General features: G+C 53.9%; 3 protein-coding genes across 12 annotated transcripts; 2 read left to right on the forward strand and 1 right to left on the reverse strand.

Moving 5' to 3' along the window:
• Positions 1-56: 56 nt before the first annotated feature.
• Positions 57-5,630, reverse strand: LOC119822338. Of its 4 annotated transcripts, XR_005286777.1 has the most exons (3): positions 5,429-5,630; positions 3,972-4,144; positions 2,911-3,616 (listed from the first exon to the last, which is right to left on the reverse strand). XR_005286777.1 is itself a non-coding variant. In XM_038341466.1 (2 exons), exons 1-2 carry the CDS (start codon positions 5,478-5,480, stop codon positions 3,278-3,280), a joined length of 828 nt encoding a protein of 275 aa, XP_038197394.1. In that variant the 5' UTR covers positions 5,481-5,630; the 3' UTR covers positions 2,911-3,277. The 4 variants fall into 4 exon arrangements, 1 of the variants encoding a protein (XP_038197394.1); XR_005286778.1 differs by lacking the exons at positions 2,911-3,616; positions 3,972-4,144 and adding an exon at positions 57-2,255; XR_005286776.1 differs by having other exon boundaries at positions 2,911-4,144.
• Positions 1,288-2,448, forward strand: Mymx (myomixer, myoblast fusion factor). Its single transcript, XM_038341467.1, has 2 exons — positions 1,288-1,348; positions 1,746-2,448. The coding sequence occupies exon 2, from the start codon at positions 1,760-1,762 to the stop codon at positions 2,012-2,014; it is 255 nt and encodes an 84-aa protein (XP_038197395.1). The 5' UTR covers positions 1,288-1,348; positions 1,746-1,759; the 3' UTR covers positions 2,015-2,448.
• Slc29a1 (solute carrier family 29 member 1 (Augustine blood group)) lies at positions 3,724-17,578 on the forward strand. 7 transcript variants are annotated; one of them, XM_038341460.1, is made up of 15 exons: positions 3,725-3,835; positions 9,059-9,147; positions 9,522-9,637; positions 10,671-10,753; positions 12,595-12,676; positions 12,806-13,008; positions 13,194-13,333; positions 13,476-13,610; positions 13,706-13,803; positions 13,930-14,008; positions 14,627-14,724; positions 15,103-15,211; positions 15,369-15,454; positions 16,500-16,699; positions 16,987-17,578. In XM_038341460.1, the coding sequence occupies exons 4-15, from the start codon at positions 10,725-10,727 to the stop codon at positions 17,096-17,098; spliced, it is 1,371 nt and encodes a 456-aa protein (XP_038197388.1). In that variant the 5' UTR covers positions 3,725-3,835; positions 9,059-9,147; positions 9,522-9,637; positions 10,671-10,724; the 3' UTR covers positions 17,099-17,578. The 7 variants fall into 7 exon arrangements, with proteins under 7 accessions (XP_038197392.1, XP_038197388.1, XP_038197391.1 ...); XM_038341461.1 differs by lacking the exon at positions 3,725-3,835 and adding an exon at positions 5,809-5,933; XM_038341465.1 differs by lacking the exon at positions 3,725-3,835 and adding an exon at positions 7,381-7,488 and having other exon boundaries at positions 13,930-14,002.
• Positions 17,579-18,073: the final 495 nt, after the last annotated feature.

Consider the following 18,073-nt stretch of genomic DNA (forward strand, 5'->3'; position numbering starts at 1 on the left):
TTGTAGACCAGGCTGGTCTCGAACTTACAGATATCAACCTGCCTCTGCCTCTTGAGTTCTAGGATTAAAGGCGTGTGCCACCACCGCCCAGCTGAACCTGTATCCTTTGGAAGAGCAGTCAATGTTCTTAACCCCTGAGCTGTCTCTTCAGCCCCCAAATTAAAGAATTTAATTAAATCAAAGACAAGAGGGACTCCAATCCAACAAAAGTCGTATCATTTTCCTTCTGCCGTGTCCCTTCGATCTGGACGGCTTCCAGAAGCTGCTGCCCACCACCAGGGTGGCTCTTCCTGCATCAATTAAGGCAATCAGGATGTCCTTCAGGAGAGGCTCCCTACTTAAGTGACTTTAATTTGTGGTAAGTTGACATTAAAGCCAACCCTAACAGCCACTCTCTCTCCTGAATCCAGCCTTGAATTACAGCTCCTTTCTGAAGGAGAATGACATTCTTCTGAAGACTTATTTATGTATTTCATGTATATGAGTCTTCATGCACACCAGAAAAAGGAATTTGATCCCATCCCAGAGGGTTTTGAGCCACCATGTGGTTAGTGGGAATTGAACTCAGGACCTCTGGAGAGCAGTCAACTGAGCCATCTCTCCAGCCCTGAGAACAAAATTCTTAAAATAAAAAAAAAATACAAAACCAAATAAAATTCAGGTCATACACCCAACCAGACATAGCTGGATCTCTCTCTCTCTCTCTCTCTCTCTCTCTCTCTCTCTGTGTGTGTGTGTGTGTGTGTGTGTGTGTGTAACCTCGTTTAGTCTAAGGCAGTGGGATGACTGGAGAAGGTCTTGAACTGCATGTCCCTCCTCCTGTTCAGGAGTGGCCATGCCATTTGGCTATGACAGGAGCTGTGTGTCCCACCCTCTGCCTCTGAAGATGGTCTACAGAGAACGTGAAGGCCCTCACTGGCTTGGCCCCTGGAGTAGCATGGAAGGGGTTAGGAAGTGTGTCTGCACACAGCGTTACTGCATCTGAGGTATCAACCACTGTTGTCCTCTTCTGTGCTTTCTCCTGTTCTTTCTCCACTTCCAGAGGTAACACATAAAGTGACCAGAGCCCAGAAGAGTCCACATGCTTCAGGTCACAGAGTGGACTCTGAGCTCCATCTTTCCATGTGTCCCCTCCTTCCTTCCCAGACTGGAAGAAGGACCAGCTGTACTCAGTATGCCAGGTGCCAGAACACAGCTGTTCCCTCATTGTAGCCCTCCATACCCAAGTGAGCTGAGCAGGGGTGGGGGAAGGGAAAGGGAGGTGGGGCTACGTCGTGCTAGCCGGTAATGCTGTGTCCACAATAGGCAAATGCATCCTGAAATTGATTCGGAGCAGCAGTTCTGACTGGTGAGAGCCACCACTGACCGGTTAGAGGTGGTGGATGGGAGGGCAAGGAGTAGAGGCCTTGAGTTAGAATATAAGGGGTGTGTGTGTGTGTGTGTGTGTGTGTGTGTGTGTGTGTGTGTGTGAGGGTTGATTAAAGGAAGTGGGTACTGGACAGTAACAGTGCCAGGGAAGGCCAGAACAACAAGCTGTAGCCCCAGCTCCCCCGCACCCTGAGGCTCAGTTTCCATCTGGGCCAACAGTGAGTGAACCCCCTGAGCCAGCTGTCTTGGTGCGAGAAAGGATTGCACCAAAGCAAAACTAATCCATGAGGTGACGGCTAGGAAGCACAGAGGTATGAGCTGAAGGAAGGACTCCGGTCCGCCCGCAGTGTAGTCTAGAACCTGGGTTCCCTTTGCAGGTCCAGGCTCTGCCATGCCCTCTCCGCTTCTCCCGTTGCTGCTTCGATCGCTGCTCTCCCGCCTCCTGCTGCCTGTTGCCCGCCTGGCCCGCCAGCACCTCCTGCCCCTGCTGCGCCGACTGGCCCGCCGACTGAGCTCCCAAGACATGAGAGAGGCTTTGTTGGGCTGTCTGCTGTTTGTCCTCAGCCAGCAACAGCCACCGGATGCTGGAGAGACCTCCAGAGTGGACCACTCCCAGAGGAAGCAGAGATTGGGCCCCCAGAAGTGAGGCCACGGGTCGTGGAAGCAGCAGCGTCCGGCCATTGAAGTACCGTCTTTTGGAGCGGTTTAGCCCAAGTATCTGCACTGACTGTAGAATGCCCACTGGGAGAAGACGGAGTGGGGGCTGAGCGCGAAAGGATTCTGACCCGAGCTCCCACTCTCCTAGGATCTAGCAGATGACAGATGTGCCGTTCTTCCCTTCTCCCGGCAATCCCCTCTGCCAATGACCTCTGGCCTTCAGGGTAGACCTGCAAATGGGGGCAGCAAGGTCAGTTAAGAGACAATGTTCAAGACGATTCAGCTAAGAGATGATATTAAACCCAAACTGTCCAGTCTCACAGACTTAAAATATTAGGACCTTGGTTGCCCTTTGAGATAAATGTACCCTCCAAGTTCAGCATGCAGCAAGTCGTCAATAAACAGCGGTGCATTGTGTTGTTTGTTTGTTTGTGAGACTGGATCTTATGTATACCAGGCTGGCCTCAGACTCCTGAGGATGATCTTGAACCAACTTTTCCGAGCCTCCTGCCTTTACCTCACAAGTGCTGGCATTACAGGCACACGCCCACACCCAAGCCCACCGAGTGGCACTGGGGATGGAGCCCAGAGCTTTGCATGCTAACAAGCACTCTACCAGTGAGCCACACCCCATCCCTGTGCTGGATGACTGGGGTGCTTCTGGAAGCCGCGCCATCCCTGCTCTTGCCTAGTGAGGACGGCTGTCTGCGGGAAGCTGGAGAAGGGGTGGGAGAAGACGTTGGCAGAACTTCCTTTGGATAACTTGTTCCATCTGTTTCTCCCAGTCCTCACGAGCCACAAGTTGTTCGGAGCTGTGTAACTTCGTTCAGAATGTCCCACTGTGGCGCAGGATTCTTAGGTCTGTGTTACAGGAAGGCTAAAATTGATCCCTGGCAACCTCTGAAGACATCTCAGCTAGAGGTAGTGGGGAAAGGAGGACTGACCAGCCAGGCGGTGGGGAGGGGAGTAGGGACATGCCTGCCCATGATGGAGGCGACACCACACCGGAAGAAATAGGAAACCACCTAAATGTTTCACTTCAGCAGGCTGGAGAGATGACTCAGCAGTTCAGAGCACTGGCAGTTCTTCCAGAGGACCTGAGTTCGATTTCCAGCACCCACAACCCCCAATTCCACATTCTTCTTCTGGCCTCTAAGGGCAACAGGCCCGGACCTGGTGCATGGACACATGGACACACACTCAGGCAAAACAGCCATACACAAAGTAAAATAATAATTTTTAAAAACTGACTTTATTTCCCACTCCCCAGTAGAGGCCCTGGGAACCTCTGTGTGTGTGTGCATGCATGGGTGGGCATTTGTAGTAAGATCCTCTGGATAATTTGATTATGATTCCCACACAATAATCCTTTCAGGAATGGCTTGGGCTGTAGATTAAGATGTATATAGTGAGGAATGCAGGCCTCTGTCATAATCCCCAACTTGATCCTATAGAAACCTGAGGCTAGGAAAGGGATGACAATCGAGCTGAGCTCAACTTCCTGCTCCCACCCCACCTGCAGACCCTGCAGAACTTTTCTCTCCTCCAGATACTTCCTACAAAAGTCTGCATAAACTGGAGCACATGAGACCTGTGGGGACAAGCGGATTAAAGGTAGTCCCAGCTTCCCTAAAACGTCCCTTCTCAGCCCCACGGCCCCTCCCACTGCCACCTGGTGTCCGAGGATCTCCACACCCCGACCTGCCCGGGGCGGGGCAGGCGGAGCTCGAGGTTGTCCGGCTATCTCGGTGACGGCTCCTCTGGCGCCAGAGAGGCTAGTTCCGGCCTTGGCCGCGGCCACCACCCCGAGGTGAGGAGGTCGGGAGGAGGCTGGGGTCCCCACGGCTGGGGAATTTTCGTTCTCCCTCTCCCCGCCAGATCCGGAGGACGGTGCCCTAGTCTCCAGCAGGTGCAGGGGGGCGGGGCGCAGGAGGAGGGGCACTGACCGGGACTGCAGGGTTTGCCGGTGTCGTGGCCAGCAGGCCCTTTGAGGAGGATGTAGTTCAGCAGAATCCAAATCTGCCGCCTCTTGAGGAAGGATATTTTTTTGGGGAATTTGTAGGCCCACAATTGGATGATTGTTTAAGGTTCAGACCACTTAAAATTGTCCCCTGCCTACCTGCCAAAGTAGAGGGTTAGGAGACACATCTGAGAAATCTGGCTAGAAGCCCAGGCTCAGAGCAAAGGAGCAAAGTCACTTCTTCAACCCTGACCTAGCATTCACCTAGTGCACACACCTCTGTCTTCATTTGAAAAGTCGATATTGGTCATGGGTAAACTTGCTCAATTGGCTCAATCCTCAAAACTTACGTTAAAAGAAAAAAATGTATTTTTTTTTATTTTTTGGTTTTTCGAGACAGGACAGGTTTTGAAGCCTGTCCTGGAACTAGCTCTTGTAAATCAGGCTGGCCTTGAATTCACAGAGATCCGCCTGCCTCCACCTCTGGAGTGCTGGGATTAAATGGTGCGCTGCCACCACCACCCAGCTGTGTTTTTCAAAGCTGTGATGCCCACTTGTAACCCCAGCACTGAGGACTGATGTTTCGAAATCCTATGTCAAAATACAAGGTGGGCCTGCCTGGCAGCACAGGCCTTTAACCCCAGCACTTGTAAAGTAGAGGCAGGCAGATCTCTGAGTTCCAGGCCACCGAGAGCTCCTTAGTGAGAGCCTGTATAAACACACACACACACACACACACACAAACACACACACACACACACAGTGGCTGGAGAAACAGCTCAGTGACTATTGTTCTTGTAGAGGACCTGGGTTTGGTTCCCAGCACCCATATCAGGTAGCTCACACTGCCTGTGACTCCAGTCCCCAGAGATCCAAAGCCTTCACACCTCCCTCCGCATGCGCGTGCACCCATGTGTGGTGTACATGCAAATGCATGAAAAACAGAGCAATGCGGATGGTCCCTGAGGAGCAGCAGCCAGAACTGATCTCCGGCCTCCACACACTGCGCATTCTGACATCACATTCTTTATGGAGTCTTTCCACTAACTTAGTTTTGTTTCATTTGTTAACAGTGGCATTAGGACCGAGGAGCTGGCTCCGTGGCCGAGCCTGTCCCTAGCATGTTTCAGGTCCTGAACTTGACCCCCAGCATCACAAAACAACAAAACCCACATTTCCTTAAATTCCCTCTGCATTCTTAAATCTTTCGGTATCCCCTAAATTTAGCAGGCTGGGCAAGTGTTTTGCTGGGCTTCCCCTAAGTCCTTTTCTGCCACAAGGCCACAGAGATTTAATCACAAACAACAGAAAACTTGAGCTGTAGCTTGTGACAACCCCCCAGGCAGGCACAAACGTTGTTGCTGCAAACACAGATGGCTGTTGCTAACACAGGCCTGGGTGGGGGAGATCTAGGGCTGTGAGCATAATGTGAGGTAAACCTACCTTCTAATGGGGGAGGTGGAGATGAGCTAGTCCCAGCCGGGGCGAAGAACATCTGCCAGGTGGACCAGCCCTCACAGCCCAACCTTAGGGACAGAGAGAAGCATGGAATGAGCAAGGTGGAAAGGCCTGGTAGACCTGCCTAAGAACCTGTCCAGGCCCAGGCCTGTGTGAGCTGGGTCCCCAGGGCTGTCCAGCAGAGGGCCCTGGCACGAGTAACTGGCTGAGGTTGCCTGGGGTGTGGGTGCTGGCTGGAACCCAGGCAGGGAGCTTGCCAGATGGGCTATTCTCCAATAATAACAGGCCTGGCTGTGGCCATCTGCATAGATGGTCAGGTCCCAGTGGGCGTGAGGAAAGGAACCAGGCTTCCTCAGTCTGGCCAGGACCCTCACCACTTCCCTCCTTTCTCCAGCTTCCAGCCTCCTTTGTACACAAGGACAAGCCCCTGGCCCGCAGCCTGGCCTTGCTAGCAGACCTGACAGCTGTGAGTCAGAGCTAGGAAAGGAAGGTGGGTGAGAGGCAGGGGCCAAGGAAGAAGGGAGGCAAAGACGGGAGACACAGACTGTCAAAACAGAGGGCAGGAATCTAGGGTTGTGGATAGATATGAGACAGCTCTCCAGCCGCCGTGGGCTAGTGCCCAGAAAAATACCACCCAAACACGACTTCCTGCCCTGTTTACTCAGTACTAGTGGGGAGATGTGTCATTTCTGAGAGCTGGGAGGCTGGATACACCCCACCAGAGCAGCTTGGGAGAGCCCACTGTCCTTAAGAGAGTCAGCCACCTCCTCAGGGCCCAGTCTTTCTCTAGGGAGAATAGCTGCACCTTTCCCGCTGTGAGGTGTAGTAGTGGTAATTGTTAATTAGTTCCAATGGCTTCTCTGGGGGACCCACTCCTTGGGAAGGCAGGGTGAGGCAGGTAGCCTGGATGGAATTAACTCTCCTCAGGACCCTCCCCAGCCTCTGGGTTACCCTACAGTAGGGACTGCGAATAAACCCTTCCCTTTTTGCTGCCAGCATAAAAGAAGGAATGAATCCTGGCCAGCCCCTAGAGGCACGTGATGGCTGCTCCCCCCAGCTCCCCCAGCCAGCAGAGGATATGGACTCAGCAAGGCTTCTAACCCTAATGGTTATCATTTTGGGTTGGGACAGTGAGATGCTGGCTAGAACAATGGGATGTTCAGGATGGGAGTCTTCTTTGGGATCTCCCTCTCCGGTCTCCAGCTGTGTTTCAGTTTTTCCTAAAGGCCTCGGGACTGTTCCTTAAGCAAATGGCCTTCAAGGCAAAGTTGGAAAGTGTGTGTGGAGGTGGGGGGGGGATAGGGAGGAACGTTGTTTGTGGTGTGTGTGCCTGTCTGTGAAGGGTGGAGAGAAAACAAGTACCCGGGTTCCAGAACAATTAAGTCTGAGGTATCCCACCAGGTAGGTGGCAGAAAGTCTTCTTGAAGGGAAAAGGAGGGGTGGAAAGGAAGAAGGCTGTATTAGAAGTGCGCGGTGTGTGTGGGGGGGTGCTCAAAGTTAAACGGTGGAGTGTGAATGATGGCGTGGGCGGGGTTCGGAGAGGGATAACGGAACACCTGGGGTGGAGTGTGGCTGTGGGGGCGTCCGGGCCTGTGTGAGCAGAGGGCTTGTCTGTGCAAGAGTCCCGCCGTGGAATGCGTAGGAGTTAGGAGCACAGGCTCAGAGCGGAAATTAGGGGCACCCAGTGTGGGATCGAGCCCCCTCCCTGGCTCGCGTAACCTAGGAGTACCCAGTGTGGGACTGGGCCCCCTCCGGTTAGTGTGTCCGAGTGACGGTTGGGAAGGGTCCGAAGACGTGCCTGCCACCGAAGCAAACCGCCCAGGCGGCCCTAGGCGCAGGGTCTCTGGGGCTGGGAGCCCACAACTGCTGAGGGGGGCCGCGGGGAAGCGGGGGCGGGGCCAGGGCGGCGGCTGTCGCCGGAGGAGGTGGCCCGCACGGGCCCGGGGCGGGCCCAGCAGAGGGCGGGTTTGAAAGCGCTCGGGCGGGCGCGGGAAGCGCGGGTCGAGCGCGCAGATTTCGGCGCGGGAGGTGTCGTTCTCCAGCAGGTGCTCGTAGGGTCCGGGCGGGGCGTTCCGGGGGCTCTGGGGCAGAGAGTGGCGTGTCCGGCCTGTCACCAGGGGAAGGGAGGCCTGGCCCGCCAGCTCCTCGGCCGCGACAGAGACTTGGGGTGCGGCCCCCACGCGGCGCGTGCGGAGCAGCGCAGCACGTGGCGCGCATGGGCCTGGCTCTGGGTTGGGGGTGTTCCTTCTGTGGGGCCCCGGTGGAGCGGGGCCCAGGGCAGCCTGGCTTCTGGGCCTGAAAGCCACCGTCGCTATGCTGACCTCCTTCCTCAGAGGGTCGGCAAGTGAGCGGTTTAATGTGACCGCTCCTGTACGAACACGAGAAGGGCCGCTTTGCCTTCTGCCCTGAGGCAGGAGGATGGTGATTCCGGTATTCAAACGAAGGCGGGGGTGCTGCTTCTTTACCGGCTAAACTCCTGTCCTTGGCCTCCCTTTCCTGGGTGCGTCCTCATTTGCTCAGCACGGAGAGTGAGAGACAAGACGAGGACTCGCACACATAGGCTTCCCGGTGGATGAAGGCTTATTGCAACCCTGCACCCCAGCCCACTCAGGCTCTCTTTGCAAACTGGTGCGGACAGTCAGGCCCCTCTTCCTTATTAACCCCTATTCTGTTCGTCTTGTCTTAACTGTGTGACCTTTGCATGCAATAACGTATGTGTCATGGGTTTGCAGTGAAGTGCCTTGAACCCAAACTAATGTTATGTGAGAATGACCTGAATCGCCCAACTTGTTTTAACCTTTTAATTGGAGCAGAGTTCCCCCCTCCTCAAAGTCTACAGGGCTAACTGGGGAGCCGCTTTAACTTCTCCTTCCCTACAGAAGAAATCTAGAATAATCTGTACATTAAGTACTCACTAGCTCTGCAGCTTTTGTTCAGCGAAGCAGCCTCTCTGTACCGCGGTTGGCCCTACCTGTTTAGTAGAAACTGTCTACTACTACTAGCTTCTGGGCAGCTGAAAGAGGGGACCCCTGCATATTGCAGCCAAAGACTCTGATGTAGCACAAGCTTCGTTGAGAAACAGACATATGAGAAATGTTGGGACCCTAGGACACGGAAAGGCTCAGACTGGTGGTTGCCTTCGGGGCTCCTTCTCCGAAGGTCAAGGTGTGACTGAAAAGGACACCAGAACCCCTGACCTGCTCTCAGATCGCTGGACAGACCAAAACAAAGCACCTAGACAGTGAATAAGTGTTAGGATGTGAGCAGGACCCACGGCTTTAACTGGTGCCCAGGAGTGGGATGGGGTTTGCTGCAAAGGAGGGCAGTGTGTGTGTGCACGTGTGTGCATGTGCGCAGCAGAAATAAATACTCTTCAAGCCTAGGCTGGTTTTCTGAAGGAAGAGCATTGCCTGCCCCTCCCCTGTCCGGCTTGGGGCTACACACTCACTCTGCTGGCGGATGGAGGCCGTGGAGGGCTGTGCTGAGGACGGCTGTATGTGATGGGGGTCTGCTCCTTACTATCTAATAGAGTCCTTAGGCTCTCTCCAGCCCCAGCAGAGCCCTCTGGGCCTAGAAAACAAATTCCAATACTACTGTTCATCACTCTGTCCCCAGTGCCTAGGAAGGTGCCTGGCCGACACACAAAGACCCTCAGGAAATACTTCTCGAAACCATTGTAAGGAGCCTTCTGCCACCATCAGGAGGTATGTGGGTTTGCTGCCCAGGACTGGGAAGACCTTTGGACAATCTGGGGTTTACCAACTGAAGGATAGAACTATTGCAGGGCCACAGTGTGACCAGCTGTGACTCTTTGTCTGAGTGGGTGGGGCATGGAGTTCTGGCTGCACCTGAGAGCTGCCCTGGCCGCCACACGCTTAACTCCCCTGCTGAGTCTTCGGCTTCTGCTCTTTTATCTCCCAGCTACAGGGTGGCCCTTTATCTATCTCTCCCAGCTCGCTGGTGCTTCCAGCTTCTGCAGCTACTTAGCTTGTGGGAGTCCACAAACGGGGCCCCCTGAGGCCCAAGGGATTCTCTTCTGATAAGCCTTTACACCTTTTCACTCTGGACCCTCACCCAGGACCCAGCCTTCTGCCTGAGCCTGAGCCAGGACCCCCTCCTGGCGACTACCCAGGTTCCTTTGGCTCCACCTCTCCTGCCAGCGTCCTCGACATCAACGTCGAGTCTATCAATCCGGTGAATCCGGTGAGTGATGAGACCGCCGAGAACTAGCAATCTGAGCTGGGTCTATGCGCGGTATATTCTGGTCCCGTTTCCTTGCAGCAGAAGGCCTGTTTAGCCCTCTGATGCTGGGTGTCTTCCCTATGTGAGCAGGGCCAGAGAGGGATGCTGAGTGGGTGGGTGGCTAGGAGCTTGGGAGCATCCTGTTAAGGCCTGTGTGCCACTTTTCCAATTTTCCTGTCAAGGCCACTGTCAGAAAAGATAGTGGCCTGGGACTGAGAAAGGGACTGATGGGATGACCCTGGGGCTAAGACTTAGGGTCAAAAAAGGAACATGCTAGGCTGTGGAAAAGGCTATATGGCCTCCCTTCATTATGAAATAGATTCTTGGAAAACTGGTTGAGAACTCAGGAAGCCCCTGGGCAGTAGTTGGAAAGAAAGCTCAGATGCTACCCTACCAGAGAGTTTGGCATCCTGGTTACTCTAGGAGACGGAGTGGGAAGGCCTCCCCACCACAGCCTTGATGGGGGTGGGGCTGTACGGTGAGGAGGCGGACTTACAGCAGGCCCTGGGAGACCCGAGGCCCTGCAAATCTGGGAATTTTGTCTGTGCTTTCACCCTTTCCCCTCTGCTCTGCATCCTCCCCTTTGCCTCCTCTGTCCTCCATCACTGTCCCTGACCTCTGTCATCTCGTCTCTGTCTTCTTGAACTGTCTTTCCCTGTCTCTCAACCATGCATCCTCCTCTCCTGAACTCCACCCTTCGGTTTCCAAGCTTAAAAACTGCTTCTGCTGCTGGATAAAAATAGCGGTGGCAGCGGCCAGGCCGGCAGCCAGGTGCAGCCCAATCAGGCAGAGAGACGACAGCACTGGCTTACTGGGGCCAAAGGCCAGATGGGGCCGGGTTGAGTGGTCCTGAGCCTACAGTGGCTCCTAAGGGGCCTTCCCTTGCCTGCTCCATGCGCCCAGCCCTACCCCCAAGAGTCTGAGAAGGCCCCAGGGCAGTGTGGAAGCAGACCGAAACAGGGCCTCAATATTGCTTTATCCCCAGCAAGAGCCAGAGAAAGGGAGCTGCCAAGCAGGCCCAGCCGATAGCCCTGGAACCATGACAACCAGTCACCAGCCTCAGGACAGGTACTGGGGCGGGACACGGAAGTGGGTCTCACGGGTAGGGGTTGGAGTAGGTGCAGTACTTGAGGTTATCTGACTGCTCCCAAATGGGTGGTCTGAGTTGCGTCAAGTCTCCATGGGGGTGGGGTAGGGAGCTTGCATACCTCCCTCTGCCGGCTGGAAGCTGGCTGGTGTGGGAGCTGGCGTGTGGTGTGCCTGCGGGGCTAGGTGGGCAGCAGTCCCCTACTGGATTGTTTCAGGATTTCCACTGTCGCTCTGCAGCCAAATGGCAGTTCTGGCCCCTCCCACCACCACTGTGGGGAGACTCTTGGCTGCCTCCCTCATTCCAGAACGCATCTGGCAGGACTGCCCTGTTCCTGGGGGTTGCCCTGGGGCCTCTGCCTTGTATGACCTCAGCCCACCCTGCCCTTTGGCCTGACCCTTCTAGCTTGCTGTCTCTGGAGTCTGTGAACTTCCTTAAGTTAGTGAAGGTCGGGAATGTGTGTTAGGATAGAAGAAAGAGGCACTTGAGCCAAGTTCTCCAGAGGAGGCTTGTGAGAGTCGAGGAAGCCTCCTTCCAGATGCCCGCTTTGTCCCTGGCGTCTCTGAACCCCTCCCAGCTCCTCTGCTCACCATGTAACTGTAACTAGGCCCATTCTGACTGGAAGGTTAGCTTCATCTTTTCTGGGACCTTTTTCTCACCTGCAAAATCTGGTGAGGGTGTCAGCCTTCTGTGACTGTTTTCCAAGGGGCAGGTGGGGATTTCTTTGTGTAACAGTCCTAGCTCTTGTAGACCAGGCTAGCCTCCAACTCACAGAAATCCACCTGCTTCTGCCTTCCCAGTGCTGGAATTAAAGGCATGCGCCACCACTGCCTGGCTGCAGGTAGGGATTGTAGGTGTAGGTCCCAGTTTCTGCCTCCTTTCTTTCCCAAGCTGCCGGGTGCCCCAGCCCAGTCCCTTAACATTCTACCCACTCTATTGCATTGCTGCCTGGCTCCGTTGTTTCTCCTGTCCTGTAGAACTCTCCCTTGGGATTTTGCCTTCCTCTGAACCATGCCTTGAGCATCTTGACCTCAAGGGGAAAGTTTAAGGGCTGCAGTGGTCATGGGTCAGACCTGCCCACTTCGGTTACTCACTCTGGCAGTCCCATTTAAGGCTTGCAAAGAGCTAAGCTCCTGTTGCCCTGGCCAGACCGGTCCGTGTTGGGCCTCCTCACCACTATCTCTGAAGCTGGCCAAGGGGAAGGACTATCCAGAGTCTGGTTCTGTCCTCATGCTCAGGACCAAGTGACATCCATAGACCTTAGTCTACCTGCACTGCCCTAGGTAGTTAGTTGGACCTACAAAACTGGTTCTGTCTGGTTAAGGGAAGAAAAGATCTATAGCTTCCTACTTCCCAGCTCCCTCAGGCACCCAGCCCATCTGTGCCACTGGGTCCAGAATGGTCTGGGTGTTTCTTGACCTCAGAGTCCTTCAGGAAACTACTGAGTTCCCACTTAGACAGCCGAATTACTTCTAGCCTGTGTGGTGGGATATGGGGAAGACGTGTTCACTCTTCTGTCTACCCATCCAGTCCTTTAGCAAAGTTCCAGAGCCATTGCTGGATGTGTGGGTCACTCTGCTTCCCAGCCTGAAGGCCTTCCGGTCCTTGAGAACAGAGAGGTTCCGTCACCCGTGTCACTTAGCACTGTGCTAATGGCCCTTCTCCCTTGCCCATCTACCCCAGCTCTGTACTACCTGAGGACCCACCTATCCCCAGTCGCGCACGTCCATGGAAGGACACGTGCACATGGACTCACATAGCTGGGAAGACGGGGAGGGAGGACAGGAGGGCTGGTGGGCTACTTTACCTTCTTTCTATTCAGGTATAAGGCGGTATGGCTTATCTTCTTCGTGCTGGGCCTGGGGACCTTGCTCCCCTGGAATTTTTTCATGACAGCAACTCAGGTGAGGCTGGGGGCAGGGAGGCACTGGGTTCCAGAGGATGTGTCTCCCAGGCTTTTAAGGCCTGTTTCTGTGCTTCTGGGCACAGAGCGAAACAGAGGTCCCAGCGCTCAACCTTTGAAAATTCCACAGTATTTCACAAAGCGTCTGGACCTGTCCCAGAATACGTCCACAGTCACTGACAAATCAAGCCAGGACACAGAGACCTTGTCTGCTCCCACAGTGTCCGCACCAGAGCGGAGCTCTCTCAGTACCATCTTCAACAATGTCATGACCTTGTGTGCCATGTTGCCCCTGCTGCTCTTTGCCTGCCTCAACTCCTTTCTGCACCAGAGGTGAGCCTCCCCATCCCAGGTGCCCCAGCCTCCTCATCCCGGGTGCCCTAGTCTGCCCTTCCTCCCCATCCCAGGTGCCCCAGCTCCCCCCCATCCCAGGTGTCCCAACCTCTGCATCCTGGGTACCCAGGCTGCACTCCCTTCAGTCCCTTCCTAACACCCACCCCACCCCGCCTCTTCTCTAGGATCTCTCAGTCTGTTCGGATCCTGGGTGGCCTGGTGGCTATCCTGATGGTGTTCCTGATTACTGCCATCTTGGTGAAGGTGGAGATGGAACCATTGCCTTTCTTCGTCATCACCATGATCAAGATCGTGCTCATTAATTGTAATCAAGGGACAGAGTGTGGGCAGTTCTAGGCCTGGGTTGGGAGTTGGGGCAGAGATAAGGAGTCCGGGTTAAGGCTCCCTGGGAGTCCCAACTGCCAGCCCCTTATCCTTGCTGACACGCTGTCTACACTGTTCCTCAGCATTTGGTGCCGTTTTGCAAGCCAGCCTTTTTGGTCTGGCTGGCGTCCTGCCAGCCAACTACACAGCCCCCATCATGAGTGGCCAAGGCCTGGCTGGCTTCTTCGCCTCAGTGGCCATGATCTGTGCCATTGCCAGTAAGTCCTGCTACCCCACGTGCGGGTGTGGGGAGGCAGGGGAGGTTGACGTGGAGTGATGGGGTGTGTCTGATCCTGTCCACTGGCTGCCACAGGTGGCTCCGAACGGTCAGAAAGTGCCTTTGGCTATTTCATCACAGCCTGCGTAGTTGTTCTTTTGGCCATCGTCTGTTACCTGGCTCTGCCTCGGCTGGTGAGCACATGGGGAGTGGGGGCAGCCCAGGGTTTTGAAGCAAGGGGTGTCCTGAGATTGAAACATGGCAAGTTGGGGTTCTGGAGCTGCCTCTGACCCTACTTCCCCATCTCCCTTGCTTAACAGGAATTCTACCGCTATTACGTGCAGCTCAACCTCGAGGGGCCCTCTGAGCAGGAGACCAAATTGGATCTTATCAGTAAAGGTCTTAATTACTAAAGGAAGTCTTGATGGGGTGGCAGGAGGCAGGGTCAGGTGTTGGTATGTGGTGTCAACTGGCAGATGAGCCAAAAGGAGGCAAAGTGACCATGAGCAGTAAGCTGAGGCTAATGTGGGACTAAGTTGGGGAAGATAACATGGTGACCTTAGGGGACTTGGAGCTTTGCTGAGTTGGTAGACTGTTTGCACAAAGCCCTGAATTGATTCCTGCACTGGGCAAAGTGCTGGTAATCCCACAGGACATTTGGGAAGTAGAGGCCGGAGGATCAGAAATTCAAGGTCATCCTTGGCTATCTAGTGAGTTCAAGGCCAGTCAGAGCTACACAAAACCTTGTCTCAATAAGGAAAATAGAAGAACTTGGATTACCCTGAATGTCTCAGGCTATTGTACTGAGGTGGCAGTTTCAGAGGGAACAGAGAAGCATGAACTTCTGGGGGAAGGGGAGCCCGCAGGGACTTGAGTCAGGGCATTTAGGTCTATGGGTGTTAGGGTATTAGCTGTTAGGAACCAAGCAGTTAAGGAGGTGTCCACCTCCAGCTCAATCTTCCAATTGCTCTGTCCTCCCCAAATATAATGATCCTTCTCTAACCTCTCACCCAACAGGAGAGGAACCAAGAGGAGGAAGAGAGGAGTCTGGGGTTCCAGCTCCCAGCTCTCTGCCCACCAGCAAAAACCACTCTATCAAGGCCATACTTAAGAATGTATGTGGGGCTGGGGTGTCCTGCCCTTCCTTCCTCACCCCCTTCTCTCCTTTTGCTGTGTCCGTCCTTACACCACTCCTCCTACTGACCTAAGATGAGCTTTTCCTGTCTTCCTTCCTGTGAGTGTGTGTGTTTGTGTGTGTGTGTGTGTGTGTGTGTGTGTGTGTTGGGAGTTCTTTGAGATGGGGTTGAGATAGGGTTTTGCTGCCGTAGCCCTGGCTGTCCTAGAACTTGGTGCTCTGTAGACGAGGCTGGCCTCAAACTCAGAGCTCTTCCTCCCAGGTGCTGGGATTAAAGGCCACCACTCGTCTCTTTGATCATTGGTACACAGCCAGCAAGTCAACCAGGAACCATAACGACTCTCTTTTCTCTCTCCAGATCTCGGTCCTGGCTCTGTCTGTCTGCTTCATCTTCACGGTCACCATTGGCTTGTTCCCTGCTGTTACTGCCGAGGTCGAATCCAGCATTGCGGGCACCAGTGCCTGGAGTAAGGGCTCTGGCTTCCTGGGACAGATGCAGCAGGAGGCTAGAGTGGGACCCATCTGCCCAGCTGGATCTCCAGGGCCTGTTCACCCTGCCATCGGCTGGAAACAAGCCTCGGAGAGAGCCAGGTGTTGTCTCTAAGTCTTTCTTTTCTCTTCCAGAAAATTATTTCATCTCTGTGGCTTGTTTCTTGAACTTCAATGTCTTTGACTGGTTAGGCCGGAGCCTCACAGCTGTTTGCATGTGGGTAAGTAGAATATGGGCCCTGGGACCTGTAGGATCAAAGTGTCCAACTGAGGCTAAGAGAGAGGCCCCAAGAAAGTAAATTGGTGGGGCTAGGAGTGTGGCTGTGTACTAGAGGGCTTGCCTACCGTGCATGACCCCTGGGGCTTCTGTCTGTAACCCCTGTAAGAGTGGGAAAAAAATACAATGGGAAGGGAACTGTCTTTCAAGTCTACATGTAACTTATGTGTAACTTTGTACATAATTCCTTTCTATTTTTAGATTTTTAAATTACTCTATCTATCTATCTTTCTATCTATCTATCTATTTGAGACAGGGTCTCGCCAGGTAGCCCTGGTTGTCCTTGAATTTGCTATTGTAGTTCAGGTTGGCCACAAATTTCCATCTGCCTCTGCCTCCGAGTGCACGTACCACCACACACAGTCCAGCTAAGAGTGTATGCGGGGGTGTATGCATGTGAGTGCAAGTGCCCACAGAGGCCAGAAGAGGGTGTCAGAGCCCCTGGAGCTGAAGTTACAGAGGTTGTGAGCTACTTGGTGTGGGTGCTGGGAACTGAACCTGTTCTTAACTGCTGAGCCGTCTCTCCAGCCCGCATTACGGTTCTTAGGTATGGAACCTGGCAGGGTCGTGTATGTGCTTACACACGTATCTACATTCCAGTGTTTAGGACTGGGGGTATTGCTCAGTTGATAACTGCTTGCCTTGATAAGTTGATAAGTCTCTTCATGAGTTAGCCCCGAGTTTGACCTAGAATACCTCATAAGTCAAGTATGGTAGGTGCATACCTGAAACCCTAACACTTGGGAGCTGGACACATGAGGATCAGAAGTTCGAGGATATTCTTGACTGTATGCAGTGAGCTGGGATAAGTGAGAACTTGTCTTTAAAAAAAGAGAGGGGGAAACATCAGAATCCCATGCACTCCACTGTTCCTCTGGCAGTCAGCATCCCCCAAAGGTAACCAGGCCTAGAGGTTTTACCCAAGCCCCCAGGTCCCCTGAGTTCACAGTGAGCGCTGACACAGACTGAAGCATTCCCTGTTCCTGCAGCCTGATAAGGACAGCTACTGGTTGCCGGGTTTGGTGGTCGCCAGGATCGTGTTTATTCCCCTGCTGTTGCTCTGCAATGTGAAACAGCGCTACTATCTGCCTTCCATCTTTAAGCACGATGCCTGGTTCATCATCTTCATGGCTGCCTTTGCCTTCTCCAATGGCTACCTTGCCAGCCTCTGCATGTGCTTCGGGCCCAAGTGAGTGGTGCAGGAGAGAACTTGGTGACATCAGGCAGGAGGGGGATGGCAATAGGAGAGAGAGTCCTTCATCTCAAAGCTGCGAGGAGCTGGTTGTGACAAAATGCCCAGCTTGGGGGTTGTGGGGGACAGTGGAGGCAAGGGCTTCCAAGTGTGCTCATGCTGAGCTGTGGGAGAGGGTGGAGGACGGCCCCAAGGAGTCTGGGATTGGGAATTTCGGGTGGTATGCGAGGGGGATTGGGCAGGGCTGGTTTAGCTCTCCTAAAATCACCCTGCCTTCCTTTCAGGAAAGTCAAACCAGCTGAAGCGGAGACGGCAGGAAGCATCATGTCCTTCTTCCTTTGTCTGGGCCTGGCTCTGGGAGCTGTATTGTCCTTTTTGTTAAAGGCACTTGTGTGACCAACCATACGGGGACAGATGGACTACACTGCCTGCCTGCTTCCTGCTCAGTTTCTTCCCTGCCTGGGATGAGCAGGGGTCCAGGGGTTTGCTGTTCTGGCTGACCTTGGCTTTCTTCTGGCCTGTGTTGGGCCCAGATGCTCAGGCCCCCGGGAGGGAGTCTTCTCAGATGGATTTGGGATTGAGGACTCAGAATGACAAGGGAGCACAATCTCTTACGGAGAACTCTGCCTGTCTCTGCTTAAACCAAGCACTCGAGGCTCCTGGGCTGAGAGAGGTCTTCTGCCTGCCTGTCACAAGAGAGGGGTGGAGGTGGAAGGCTGACTGGTGTGTCATGTGATTTGTTGCTGTTCCTTCTCCCTCCTTTCTTGTGCTGTTCTCCTCCCCGTTCCCTGTCATTTTACTGCTTTTTATACTGACAGAAACCAGGAGCCTTCAGAGGCTCTCTGATTAAATAAACTTTGTTTTTTTGGGTTCTTTTTTCTTCTCCACAGCTCCCTGTGTCTTCCCAAGGTTTAACCCCTTGGAGAGGAAGGCTGGCAGCCTGAGTCTAGGGCTTGAGTGTGACCCAAGATAGGGCCTGGGTATAAGAGGGTAGGAGCCCTTTAGCCTTAGAAGCTGCAGTGCCCCCTGCTGGGCCACAGACAAGGGACAGGCCTGGAGCCAAGATACCCAGCCTGTGGCCCAGATCTAGAAAGACTAAGGTTTTCTTTTCTGCTCACTTTTTATTTGAGACAAGATACAGCTCAAGCTGACCTCAAATTCTGTATGTCCCGGAGGATGACCTTGAACCATTCTTCCTGCCTTCACTTCTTAAGTGCTGGCGTATAGCACTACGTCCTGGATCTAGGGACTGAATCAAGGACTTTGCGCATGCTAGGCAAGCACTCTGCTAACTGAACTACACCCCAGCCCCATTTTCTTATTCCAAAGGACTGGAAACGGAGGCAGCTCTATGTCTTTCCTGTCCTCAGT

Source organism: Arvicola amphibius, chromosome 9 (assembly GCF_903992535.2).
Source record: "Arvicola amphibius chromosome 9, mArvAmp1.2, whole genome shotgun sequence".
Lineage (NCBI taxonomy): Eukaryota > Metazoa > Chordata > Mammalia > Rodentia > Cricetidae > Arvicola > Arvicola amphibius.

Coding starts and splice junctions, on each gene's coding strand:
- Mymx (XM_038341467.1), top strand. CDS start 1,760: ATGCCCTCTCCGCTTCTCCCGTTGCTGCTTCGATCGCTGCTCTCCCGC.
- Slc29a1 (XM_038341464.1), top strand. CDS start 10,725: ATGACAACCAGTCACCAGCCTCAGGACAG. Junction 12,677..12,805: donor TTTTCATGACAGCAACTCAG/GTGAGGCTGGGG, acceptor AAAATTCCACAG/TATTTCACAAAGCGTCTGGA. Junction 15,455..16,499: donor TCACAGCTGTTTGCATGTGG/GTAAGTAGAATA, acceptor CTGTTCCTGCAG/CCTGATAAGGACAGCTACTG.
- LOC119822338 (XM_038341466.1), bottom strand. CDS start 5,480: ATGTTCTTCGCCCCGGCTGGGACTAGCTCATCTCCACCTCCCCCATTA. Junction 4,054..5,428: donor TCCACCTCCCCCATTAGAAG/GTAGGTTTACCT, acceptor TCCTTCCTCAAG/AGGCGGCAGATTTGGATTCT.